Source organism: Elephantulus edwardii, unplaced genomic scaffold (assembly GCF_000299155.1).
Source record: "Elephantulus edwardii isolate Elephantulus edwardi_28Jun2011 unplaced genomic scaffold, EleEdw1.0 scaffold00021, whole genome shotgun sequence".
NCBI lineage: Eukaryota > Metazoa > Chordata > Mammalia > Macroscelidea > Macroscelididae > Elephantulus > Elephantulus edwardii.
This window is the reverse complement of record NW_006399771.1, coordinates 13,142,485-13,155,269: the sequence shown is the minus strand read 5'-3', so window position 1 is coordinate 13,155,269 and position 12,785 is coordinate 13,142,485. Positions and strand designations below refer to the sequence as shown.

The 12,785-nt window shown below is 36.4% G+C and overlaps 1 protein-coding gene across 1 annotated transcript in view; it reads left to right on the top strand.

Annotated features, from left to right (window-relative positions):
• The window catches only part of PTPRQ (protein tyrosine phosphatase, receptor type, Q), a 415,982-nt gene that overhangs the window by 333,055 nt on the left and 70,142 nt on the right, over positions 1-12,785 (top strand). Inside the window, exon 34 of the mRNA XM_006882544.1 lies at positions 3,414-3,513. Within this exon, the coding sequence (XP_006882606.1) occupies positions 3,414-3,513 (100 nt within the window). The remainder of the gene's footprint in view (positions 1-3,413; positions 3,514-12,785) is intronic.

The following is a 12,785-nucleotide window of genomic DNA, read 5'->3' as shown; positions in this document are numbered from 1 at the left end:
TCTCCAGACTGACATTATTGCTCTTCAGTACTCTGGAGAGCTCCCTGACAGCAGACTTTTCCAATGCAATTAATCTTTTGATTTCCTGGCTGCTGGTACCAAGAGTGTTGATTGCAGATCCAAGAAAACTAAAGGTGTTAACAATCTCATCATCATCTATCATGATGGTGCCAATTGGCCCAGTGGTGAGAATCTTTGTCTTCTTGATGTTGCGTTTCAATCCATATTGAAGGCTGAAGTCCTTGACCTTCTTCAGCAAGCGCTTCAGGTCCTCCTCAGTTTCACCAGGAAGGGTTAATTTATAGACCTATACTTATTCCCATTCCCCAAAAAGTTAATGATCTACAGAATGTAGAAATTATAGATCAATATCACTCATACCATATGCGAACAAAATCTTGCTGAAGATTATCCGAACATGACTGTAATTGTAAGTACATCAATAGAGAACTTCCAGAAATACAAGCTAGATTTAGAAGAGGCTGTGGCACAAGGGATATCATTGCTGATGTTATATGGATCATGGTTCAAGATACAGAGTATCAGAAGGAAGTTTATTTCTGTTTAATAGACTATGCAAAGGTATTTGATTGTGTGGATGATAACAAATTGTGGTTAACTTTGAGAAGCTGACCAAACATCTAATTGTGCTCACACGAAACTTGTACCTAGACCAAAAAGCTGTTATATGAACACTGCATGGTTTGAAATCAAGAAAGGTGTGCATAAGGGATGTGTTCTTTCTCCATACCTTCTCAGAATCTATATACACACAAATCATTCAAGAGTCTGAACCGCATGAAGAATGTGAAATCAGGATTGGTGGGAGATTCATCAACAACCAGTGTTATGCAGATGACACAACTTTGCTTGCTGAAAATGACTTGAAGTATTTGCTGCAGAAGATCCAAGATTGCAGCCTTCAATACTGATTACATCTCAACCTCAAGAAAACAAAGTTTCTCATCACTAGGCCAATAGGTAGTATTATAATAGTTGGAGAAAGGATTGAACCTGATGATTATTTCCTTTTTCTTCGATCCAGAATGAACATTTTTGACACCAGCAGTGAGGAAATCAAAAGATGAGTTGCATTAGAAAAATCTACTGTCAAAGACCTCTCCAAATTACTAAAGATGATAGTCTAGAATGCTAAATGATGTCACTCTAGAAACTAAAGTGTCCCTGATCCAGGACATGGTCTTCTCTAGTACTTGCTATTGATCTGAGATCTGGACAATAACTATGAATGACAGAAGAAGAATCAATGTCTTTGAGTTGTAGTACTAGAGAAGAGTCTTGAACATAGCATGGATTGCCAGGAAAACAAATATGTCTGTCCTGGAGAAGGTGAAACCACGTTGTTCCTTGGAGGGAGAATTTTTTAAGCTCTGTCCCAATTACTTTTGTCATGTTGCTAGGAGATATGAGTCCTTGGAAAAAGAAATCATTCTTGGAAGGGTAGAGAGTCAGTGTAGAAGAGGAAGACCCTGGACAAGTTGGATTGACCAGTGATTGCGGCAGTGTAGTGAGGTGTGTCAGGGATGGTGAGGTTACCTCAGGATGGAGCAAGGTACAGAGTCGTTTTTCACAGGGTTCCTATGGGTAATAGTTGACTTGCCGGCACATAACAAGAACAAAACCCACTCGACTGTCATCTGTGATTGAGTTCTGACTTTCTGACAGTGAAGGAATTGAATTACATTAAGTAGGCATTTGTTGCTGTCATTGTTGTTAGGTGCCATTAAGTAGAGTATGACTCATAGCAACCCCATGAACAAAAGATCTGAACCCTGTTCTATCCTGTGTCGTCCTCACACTACCTGATATCCAAGAGCCCATTGCAGCAGTCCCCATGTCTTTTCACCTGGCTGAGAGTTTTCCTCTCCTTTCTGACCCTCTATCCTTCGTAGCATCCAAGGAATAGCCCTTCCTAGCAACATGCCCAAAGTATGTGACACAAAGCCTCATCATTCTTGCATCCAAAATGCACTCCAGCTGCATCCTCTTCAAGATATATCTGTTTTTTTTCTTTCGGCTCTCCATGGGATATTCAATGCTCTTCTCCAACACCACAGCTAAAGGGCATTGGTTCTTCCTCTGTTATCCCTATTCACTGTCTAGCTCTCAGATACATAGAAAGTAATTGGAAAGACTATGACTTGAATAAGATGCGCCTTAGTCTTCAAACTGACATCATTGCTCCTCAACAATTTGAAAAGGTCCCTAAATGCAGATTTTCCAAGTGCACGTCATCTCCTTAATTCCTGACTTCTGGTACTAAGCAGCCATTTAAAGATCCCTAGTGGTACAGCGGAGCTCGATGACCTAGTAAAAACTGTGCTGCTATCGCAAAGGCACAGGGATAAAACTCATCAACCAACTTTTTTTTGTGGGAGAACAATAAGCAATCTCCTCCAATTTATTTTCTCCAAAAACCTGCTGGAGGGTCAACTATGGGGTCAGTCCCACCTTGATGATATACAACAACAACAGCAATGGTGTGTGGTTTAGTGATTAGCTGCTAAATAAAGGTTTTCAGTGGCTTAAATACACCAATTTTTGTGAGAAAGATATGGCTGTGTATTTCTTTTATATAGATTGGAAACTCTATGGGACAGTGCAACTCTCTGTTGTAGAGTCATTTAGTCAAAACTGACTCCAGGAGAGTGAGGTTTTTCTTGGAGATATAGAGGTAGATGATAGCTAGATAGATGATAGATAGATAGATAGATAGATAGATAGATAGATAGATAGATAGATAGATAGATGATAGATATGAATTCTTGTCTGAAGTGTGATAAAATTCAGTAGACATAACTATTGTTGTTATGTACTATCAAGTCACCTGCGACTCATATTGACCCTATGTACAACAGCCCTAAACCCTGCTCTGTCCTGTTCCAATCTCACTATCTCCGACACATCTACTCCCATTACCCCAGTCACTGAATCAATCCATCTCATAGAGAATCTTCCTCTCCTGTGCTGTCCCTGCACTCCCCAAAATGACATCCTTTTCCAAGGACTATATGTTATAATTATAGCTCTACACTGGATGGCTTCCTCAAGGGATTCAGCATAAGATTCAGAATTAAAAGTTAGAAGATCTGGGAGGAAAAAAAAAAAAAGAACAAACAATATGATACAGCTCTAGTAGCCAAGTGTTAAGAAGCTGCACTTAGTTGGGAAGTTGCAATCCCAAAGGCACAAAGTTTGGATCCTCTAGCTGCTTCGTAAGAAGATAGGCAATCTTCTTCTCCTGTGCAGTTTACTGCCTCTGAAATCTCACTGGAGGGTCAACAACAACAACTTGAACGAAGTGCCAAGAAAAGATTTTTTCTATGCTTTTATATTTAAGGTACTATTCTATGATAATATTCAATATTAATCTTTTCCATTTTCTGTTACAGGTGAAGGACTTTCAGAAAGAACAGTAGAAATCATTCTTTCAGTCACATTGTGTATCCTTTCAATAATTCTTCTTGGAACAGCTATTTTTGCATTTGCCAGGTAAGATTTATTTCCGCTCATATTTTAAAATGATTTATGGACATTGATTGTATCAATTAGAGTCCAGTTAGGGGACAGAATCCTTTGATTTATGTAATGATTGAAGACTGGTAGGAATGGTTAAATACTAAAGAATGTAAAACAAAAGTAGGGATTGAGAAATAGGAAAGAAGCAGCTAGAGAGGAAAGAATAAAGAACAAACTATAATTAGAAGAATCCACTCCCCCACCTTCACCCCATGACTGATGTGGGATGACCATCAAAGGAAAACAGATTCTTCCAATTGGTAAAAAAAAAAAGGACATTGGTCTAGGGATAGAGTTCAGTAATTAAACTTTTGGCTTCCAACTGAAAAATTGGCAGTTAAATCCACCAGGAAGTTGGGAGAGAAAACAATCTTCTATAAAGATTACAATTTAGGAAAATCTATAAGGCAGATTTTCTCTGTGCTATAATTGGCTCCATTGCACACACAATAACAAAGGAAGGTGTGTGGAGACTAGAATTGGTCTTTAGATGCCGGTTACCCTTTATGGATAGTATAAGTGGACTAGAGTTAAGAACAACATTTGCATAAGAAACAACTAAAGCTCGTCCACGTGGTTCCCATAATTTATAACAATACTACTGGATTGAAACCTAGAAGGGAAAAGTTGCCCTATTTCTGTTGTCTTGCAAGGTCACTCTAGTGCCTTCTATTGATGAAGATTTACATTCAGCCATGTGACAAGAAGTGTTGTAAGAGCCAGTTGTAACCAACTCAAAGAAGGGTAAGTTTAGAGCTGAGAGACAAGGATAATCAAAGGACAGCTGCTAGGTCACTTACATCTTTTTAATATTTTATAACTGATGAATTTAACTAAAGTATTTTGATTATAATGAAACTTTGTCTTTAAAGAAGAAATAAGTTTTATGCTATTGACAACACTTTAAAAATTCCCAGTTTCTTTCTGTGGTGGGTCTTATGTTTAGTTAAGCAATAAGTATGTCTGAACTAAGTTTTATAATTTAACTCAAAAATAACTTCTAGAACTCAATTCCAACTTCTAGTGACCCTCCATCAGCTTCCATGGTTATAGGTAATAACCAGAAGAGACTTCTCATTTTTTTCCTAATTAAATTCAAACAACCAGAAATATGTGGTTTTTGGGTTAACAGCACAGCTTGTTCCAGACCATGCCTCCAGAAATCCCTATTGTTGTTGCAGCTAGGTGCCATTGAGTTGGAACCAACTCATAGTTGACCCTCCAGTGGGTTTTCAGAAGTTGCAAACATCACAGGAGGAGATTGACCATCTATCTCCTTTGGAGCAACTGGTGGTTTCACACCACCTGCTTTTGGGCTGACTTTACAACTCCTTAACCACTAGCTCACTAGAGCTCTCCGTAATGACTCTTCAAGACTTCCATTGTTTATAGAACCTTAAGGAACATTTTAATTACAACCACAAAAATTTGCAAGGTAGACTGCAAATTTTCAAGGAAGTTTATATTTGTGAAAATGTCCATTTTGTGAATTTCCTAAATAGTTTAATAGGCTCTATTTATAACTTAAGAATGCTATCCTGTATTCTGAATAGTATATCTGTTTCTTATTGAAATTCTTTTATATTGTTTTATTTTTTATCTTATATTAGTTTGCATACAAAACTTGTATACATTGTGTATCATTTATGTACATGCATTTCACACATTCCTACTTTCATACTGTGTTTCAAATGATCACTTACATATATATTGTTTTATAAAATCAATCACCATTGATTTATGCCTACTATTACCCTACCCTACTATTACTATTCTTTTTCCTCCAGAGGGTTTTCAGAGACAGTTAGTCACATGGGAGGAGATTGTCCATCCTTCTCCCATAGAACAGCTAGCTGATAGACTTGAACCGAGTGCCTTTGGGATTGCAACACAGCTTCTTGCCACTAGGCCACTAGAGCTATACTATAACTTGTCAATCTAATTGTTTGTTAATAGACATTTGAGCTGTTTCTGTTTTCTTGCTATTATGGATAATACTGCTGTAAACATATGTGTGCAAACCACTAGTTTGGCGTCTCAGTTAGATATTCCTGAGATATATTCCCAACAATGCAATAGCTGGATCATTTGGAATTTCTATGTTAAGGTTTGCCTTCCAAAAGGGTTATATCATTTTACAATCTCAATAGTAGTGCATGAAAGTTCCAATCTCTCTATATGCTCTCCAACAGTTACTGCTTACTGCCCTGTACTGTTTCTGGAGTAATGGATATCTCATAATGGTTTGATTTACAGCTCTCTTAGTACCAGTGGTTTTCAGCATGTCTTCCTTTGTGAAAAGTCTTTCCAAATCATTTTGTAATTGTATTATCAGTCTTTTCCTGTGGAAACCCTGAAACATTCTATAAACTTTCGTTAGGAGGCCCTTCTTTGATATGTCCAAATGTTTCCAAATGTTCCTTTTTATCAGTCTATAGGTTTTCTTTTTACTCTATTAGAAAAAGATTTTGATTTATACAGGAACTTCATTTTTTAGAAGGTCCAATTTGTAAATTTTGTCTTCTCGTGGTTGTGCATTTCTGGCTATATTTGCAAGTCAATGTATATCATAGGCTAAACCTTCCAAGTTTGATTATATTTTGTCTCTTATGATCCTTATGGTTTTAGGTTTTAACTTTAGGACTCTGATCCACCAGATTTGACTTTAGTGAGTAGTGTTAGATGTAGATCCTGCTTCAGCTTTCTGCAAATTTAAGTCCAGTTTCGTCAGCACCATTTGTTAAAGAGGTTGTCATTTCTGCATCTGTTTCCTTGATAAATTATCAGTTGACCATATATACATGGGTTAATTTTCTTCCATTGATCCTGGCGGCTGTCAGTGTACCAATACCATGCTGTTTTGATTATTACAGCTGCGTAGTAAGTTTTTAGTTCAGGAAGTGCTATGCCTCTCACTTGATTTTTGTTTTTCACAAGTGCTCTGCTTATTCAGGGTCTTTGTTTTCCAAATAAACTTGACAATTGCCTTCTCTTAGTCTTTGAAAAATTTGCTATCTGTAGTGAGGTTGTTTTAAACATATAGATTGCTTTTAGTAGGATTGTCGTTTTCACTATGTTGAGTCTTTCCATCCAAGAACAGATCATATTTTTTCATTTAATTATGTCTCCTACAGTTTCTTGCACTATTGCTTTGTGATTTTCCTTATAAAGGGATTTTATGTATCTAGTCATAAGCTTTATCCTCTCGTCATTGATTTCTAGTCCTATGGCATTAAGGTCTGAAAAGATGCTTTGCATTATTTCAATTTTTTAAAATTTGTTGAAGTTTGCTCTATGATCTTTTCTGAAGAATGTACCATGTGCACCTGAGAAGAACACATATTAAGCTTTAGTACTCTGAATACACTGAGTTGGCTAATTGTATAGCTTAGATTTTTCGGGATGTTAGTTAAGTTTCTTTCAAGTTAACCTATCCTTTAGTGGTGTGTTAAGGTCATCTCCTACTATTGTGGTGCTGTTAATTTCTTTCTTCAAGTCTGTTAATCCTTATTTTATGTATTTTACATGTCTATCATTTGCTATATAGATGTTGATCAAGGTTATGCTCTTGATCCATTGTTCCTTTAATCACTTCCTTATTTTAACATGGTGATTGTCAATCTGAAGTGTATTTTACCAGAGATTACTACTGTCACTCCTGCTTTTTTGTGAGTGTGATTTGCTTGGTATATTCTTTTCCACTCTTCAATTTTTAATCTTTTTTCTTTGTTCTTAGATGTGCCTCTTGTAGATAACATATTGATGGGCTTTGCTTTTTTATCCATTCTGATACTCTTTTTCTCTTAATTGGTGCATTAAGCCATGTACACTGAGTGAGATTATTGACAGGCCAGGTTTTATAGTTGCCATTTTCCTCTGTTTCTATTGTTTCTGGTTACTATGGGGCGTCCACTTTCCTTTGCTGTCTCTGTATGAAGGACTTCCCTTATTATTTCTTATAGAATTGGTCTCGTTTTTACAAATTCCTTAAATTCTTACTTTTCTGCAAATGACCTAATTTCTATTTGATGGACAGCTTTGGTGGGTATAGGATCCTAGACTGGCGGTTGTTTTCTTTAAGCCTTTGTATCATCCCATTGTCTTCTTGCTCACATGGTTTCTGTGGAGAAATCAGAATTTAATCTACTCTCCTTTGTAAGTTACTGTATTTTTCTCATGCTGCTTTTAGTATTCTATTCTTATCTTTGCCTTTGTAGAATTTGACTATGATATGATTATGTTTTTCTTTTGGATTCTAGACTGTTCAGCATTCACTGAGCTTCTTTAATGTGGATTTTCTCATTTTTCATGATACCTGAGATGTTTTCTTCTAGTTCTTTTGTCACAGTTTTCTCAGTGCTAGCCTAACTCTCTTCAGTCCTGGAATTCCAATAATACGCATGTTTTTCCTTTTGATGTTATGCCTTTTGATTCTAATGTTTTCTTCATTTTCCTTCTGTCTCCTCTGATTTTTCTGTTAGTTATCTTCCCAGCGAAGTTCTTGTCTTATTGGTCACTGTTCTCTGTACCATCTTTTTTGGTTTTTTGTTTGTTTGTTTGTTTGTTTTTAGCTTCAGCACATTGTAAACTTCTGTCATTTATGCCTTGAAATTCTCAATTGCATTTTCATGTATTTCTTTTATTTCCAGTACTGTGTTGGTTGTATTCTTTCTGTCTTATGATGATATTTTAAATCCTTGCACCTCTTTATCTATAGGTTTAATTCTTTCTTGCATAGTTTGCCATTTCATCAGTAGTTGTTCATGTTCCTACATATTGATATACTTCTACTGGCTCCCTGTCTATGGGGCATTTGCTTTATTTATGGCTACTATTCTTTCCTCCATCATTTTTACCTTCTTCATCATCTGTTCATATAACTCCACATTGATATTTTTTTTTCTGTTCTTTGTCTCTAGGGTTTAATTTAGTCTGCAATATGTTCAGCTCTTTTAGGGGAAGGATTCTTCCCCCCCCCCCACAATGTTTGAAGCTGCCTGCCACTTTCTTGACATTGCTATAGGTTTCTATTGGTATTTGTTAGGCTGTTTCTTTTGTGTCTGCATAACCTGGTGATAGTTTTCTAACTTTATGAAGCCATTAATTAGTTGTAGGCTTAATGTGTTCTGGTTATGAGGATAGGCAACTAATTCTACAGAAGTCTTTTCTGGTCCTATACAAAAGGAAAGTTGCCTTTCCTAAAGTCTTTCAAGTCCCCTCTGGTTTGAAGCAAAGACCTATGGAAATCTTGCCTAAGTGTAGGTCACCTCTTATTTGCCTAAGTGGTCAGCTGTCCAGCCAACGAGCAGGTTCCTCAACTGAAGCAGTTTCTCTCCAGGGGAGTTTCAGGCAGCTCCCTCCCTACACTTTAATGTACCCTCTTTGGGAGGGAGTATCTCACCTGATTTTGACTCCTTCTTCTAAAATCTACTATTATCCTCAGTGGTTTGCAGCATAGCCCAGTGACCAGGCTGCCCAACTGTCATGTTGGAAATCTTAAATCATCATTTTGAAGGATGAATTTGGAAAACTCTCAAAAACGATTTTCTCCTAAGTCTATTATTGTTGATTACTGTCAAGTTGAGCATGACTCATAGTGACCCTATGAACAAACGGCCTGAAGACTTTCTGTAACTATCATCTTTTATCAAAGTTCATAGAGTTTCCAGGGGCATGTTGTTTAGAAAGTGGATGTCATTCCTGCTTCTGCTCTCAAATTCAGCCAGAGAAGAAAATGAATTCTTCTAGATACTTTAAAAGATTTGTTGTTGTATAGGATAAAGACCTTGATCATTGCGGACAAATATCATTCATATTTATATTATCCTGCTCCGAAATGTTTACTGACTTCTCATATTCTTATAAGGTTAATTGCTTTGTGGGTAGAAAATATTGTACTTTATTTCCCACAACTTTCCAACCCACTTCGATTTCCACCCTAATAAGTTTTATTTGGATTACCTGAATATCCCCTAAGACTTTTTGCACAAGGTTTATATTGTTCCATTAACTCGAAATATGCTTTTGACTATTTCTAATCCTGAAAAACCCAAGTCATATTTTACTCCTTTACTTCTAAATCTTCGCTATGAGTCGCAAGCGACTCGACGGCACATAACAACAACAACAAGAACTTCTAAATATTTATACGTCATTTGTCTATCAGCATATTATATTGTGATAGTTTGTATGTTACTGTGAGATATATATATATATATATATATATAATGTGTATGTGTAGTAAAAACTTTATTAATGATAATAATACATTGTTTTATATAGTACTGGACGATGGATGAACACATCAAGCTTAAGTCATCCAAAATAGACTGAGAAATAGCTGACTTTTCAAAATTGAGATGATTTTGATGATGTGGATGAATTAAAGATTCTGGGATCTATATTTATTGATATGGCAATAACTGTTTTAAAAGAAACAACTCCACTAATAATTGGATGGTGAGGTGTAAAAATAGTATGAACCAAGTCAAATTTAAAGTTGTAAAAAATTAAATTATATACTTATGGCATCAGTGAACTAAAATGGGCTGGTATTTTGCATCAGACATATGGACTACTATGCTGGGAATTACAAATTGAAGAAGAATAGTATGACATTCATCAACAAAGAAAATGTTGACATTTTCCTAATATGCAGTGCTCTTAGTGATATCATAGTATTAATATGCATTACGTTAGGTCTTTGCACTGGACATAAGGCCAAGGACTCAAGGAAGGGACCAGAGAAAGAAAAGAAGCTAAAGAAGCTTTATTAAGGGGTCTCCCAGGCAGGATTCTTTGGTCTACAGAGAGAGAAACAGGCAGAGGGACAGACCAGGGAAATACCTCGCCCTAAAGTGGATTAGGGCAGGTTTTATAGCAAGGGTCTTTAGGGAAGGAAGAGAGAAACATCCCATTGTGGTTTAAGGACAGAAGAGTGGGGCACATTATTATTCAAAATTATGTGCCAAATATTAATGCCAAAATTTAAGAAATTGAAAATTGAAAAAGGTTCCTTTCTAAAGTTAATTAAGCATAAAATCAAGATGAAATGACAATTACTAATGGATGGAATGCAAAAGTTGGAAAAAAAGCATCAGTAGAATATAGCCTTGGTTGTGTAAATGACACAGGAGTTCACAATGTAATTTTACAAAGCCACCATTTTTATTTCAAATCCCTTTGTTCATTAACAGAAATAAGACAATACAAGTGGAATTCATTGAATGGAATACAAATGAATCTATTTTACTATATCTGTGGAGACGATACAGATAGATGATCAGAACAAAGCCAAGGACTGACTGTGGAACAGACACACCAAAATTGTGCATATGCAAGCTCAAACTGAAGCTGAAGGGGAAAAAAATTCAATCCATGAAAGCCAAAATATAATGTTAAATATATCCCCCTTGACTCAATTTTAAGAGTAATTTTAAGAAAAAATTCCATGTGTTAATCACTAATAACTGAGAATTGATGCCTTTGAGCTGTGGTGCTGGAGAAGGGTATTGAATATACCATGGACTGCTAAGAGAAAAAACAGGTTTGTCATAGAGAGGGTGAAACCAGACTGCTCCTTGGAGGTGAGAATTCTGAAGCTCCTTCTGACATACTTTGGACATGTTGCAAAGAGGGACCAGTCTTTTGAGAGGGACATCGTGCTTAGGATGGTGGAGGGACAGCACAAGAGAGGAAGACTTTGGTAAGATGGATTGATCCAGTGACTAGGGTAATGGGGGTAGGTGTATCAGGGGCAATAAGATTGGCACAGGATAGAGCAGGGTTTAGGGCTATGGTATATAGGGATGCTATGAGTCATAGGCAACTCAAACAAAACAACCACCAAAGATCAGATGAGTAGTGGGATAACATTGAGAACAATTTACACAAAGAATATATGTCATTAAAGATACAAGAGAGAAAGAAATCATCAAAATGGATTTCAGAAGATGATTTGAAACTGTCTCTTGCATGTTGAGCAGTTAAAGTAAAGGGGGAAAGGATAAGGTAAAGGCCTGAACAGAAGATTGTAAAGGGCAATTCAATAAGACAATAAAAGTCAAAGAAGTGGAGTTAAAAAGTAGAAGGTAAGACTATATATACAAAACATATCTTAAGTTGAAAGAATTGACCAACATTTCAAGCCTTGAGTTATAATAGTGAAGACTTCAGTAGAAAAAACAAAACTTGGGTGAATTAACAGAATCACTGTATGAAGAATGAGCCCAACTTCAGACTACTTTTTTTTTTAATTTTTTTTTTTCAGACTACTTTTATATGATGATGGGGCAATGACTATAGAAGACTGAAGTAGAACCTATGCCTTTGAATTGCGGTGTTGGCAAAGAATATTGCCAAAAGAATAAACAAACTATCTTGGGAGAAGGCTGTCCAGGATATTCCTTGAAAGTGAAGATGTTAAAAGTGTTTCTCACAGAGTTTGGTTACATTATCAAGAGAGACCAGTCTCTAGAGAATGCAAACAAGCTTAGTAAAATAGTTGTTCTTATATACAATCCATTCAGAACCAACCCATAGCTGACACTTCAGTAGGCTTTCAGGGGCAGTAAATTGCAGCAGGAGGAAATTGCCCACCTTCTTCCTGCAGAGAACTTCTAACTCACCTGGTAAAGTTGAAGTTTAATAACAAACAAAGTCCCTAACTGGGATAGATTGACACAGAGGCTACTGCAATGGACTTAAGCACAGCAGTGATTGTGAAGATGGCACACACAGAACCAGGCTGTGATTTATTTTGTTTGTATAGGCTCCTTAAGAATCAAAACTGATTCAACTCCATCTAACAACAACAGCAGGGAGCTATGATCAATGACTGAAGAAGTCCAAAAGTCATTAGTGGCATCGCTTTTTAAAAAACAAAACAAAACAAAACACAAGGCTCCAGGAACTGACAGAATAAAAGTTGAGGTGTTTTCAATAAACAGATGCAAATTTGGATGTCTTCATTCATCTATCCTGAGAATTTGGAAGACAGATACCTGGCCAACCAAGACTGTAGGAGATCCAGATACATGCCTTTTTCTTTTCTTTTCTTTTCTTTTCTTTTCTTTTCTTTTCTTTTCTTTTCTTTTCTTTTCTTTCCTTTCCTTTCCTTTCCTTTCCTTTCCTTTCCTTTCCTTTCCTTTCCTTTCCTTTCCTTTCCTTTCCTTTTCTTTTCTTTTCTTTTCTTTTCTTTTCTTTTCTTTTCTTTTCTTTTCTCTTCTTTTCTCTTCTCTTCTCTT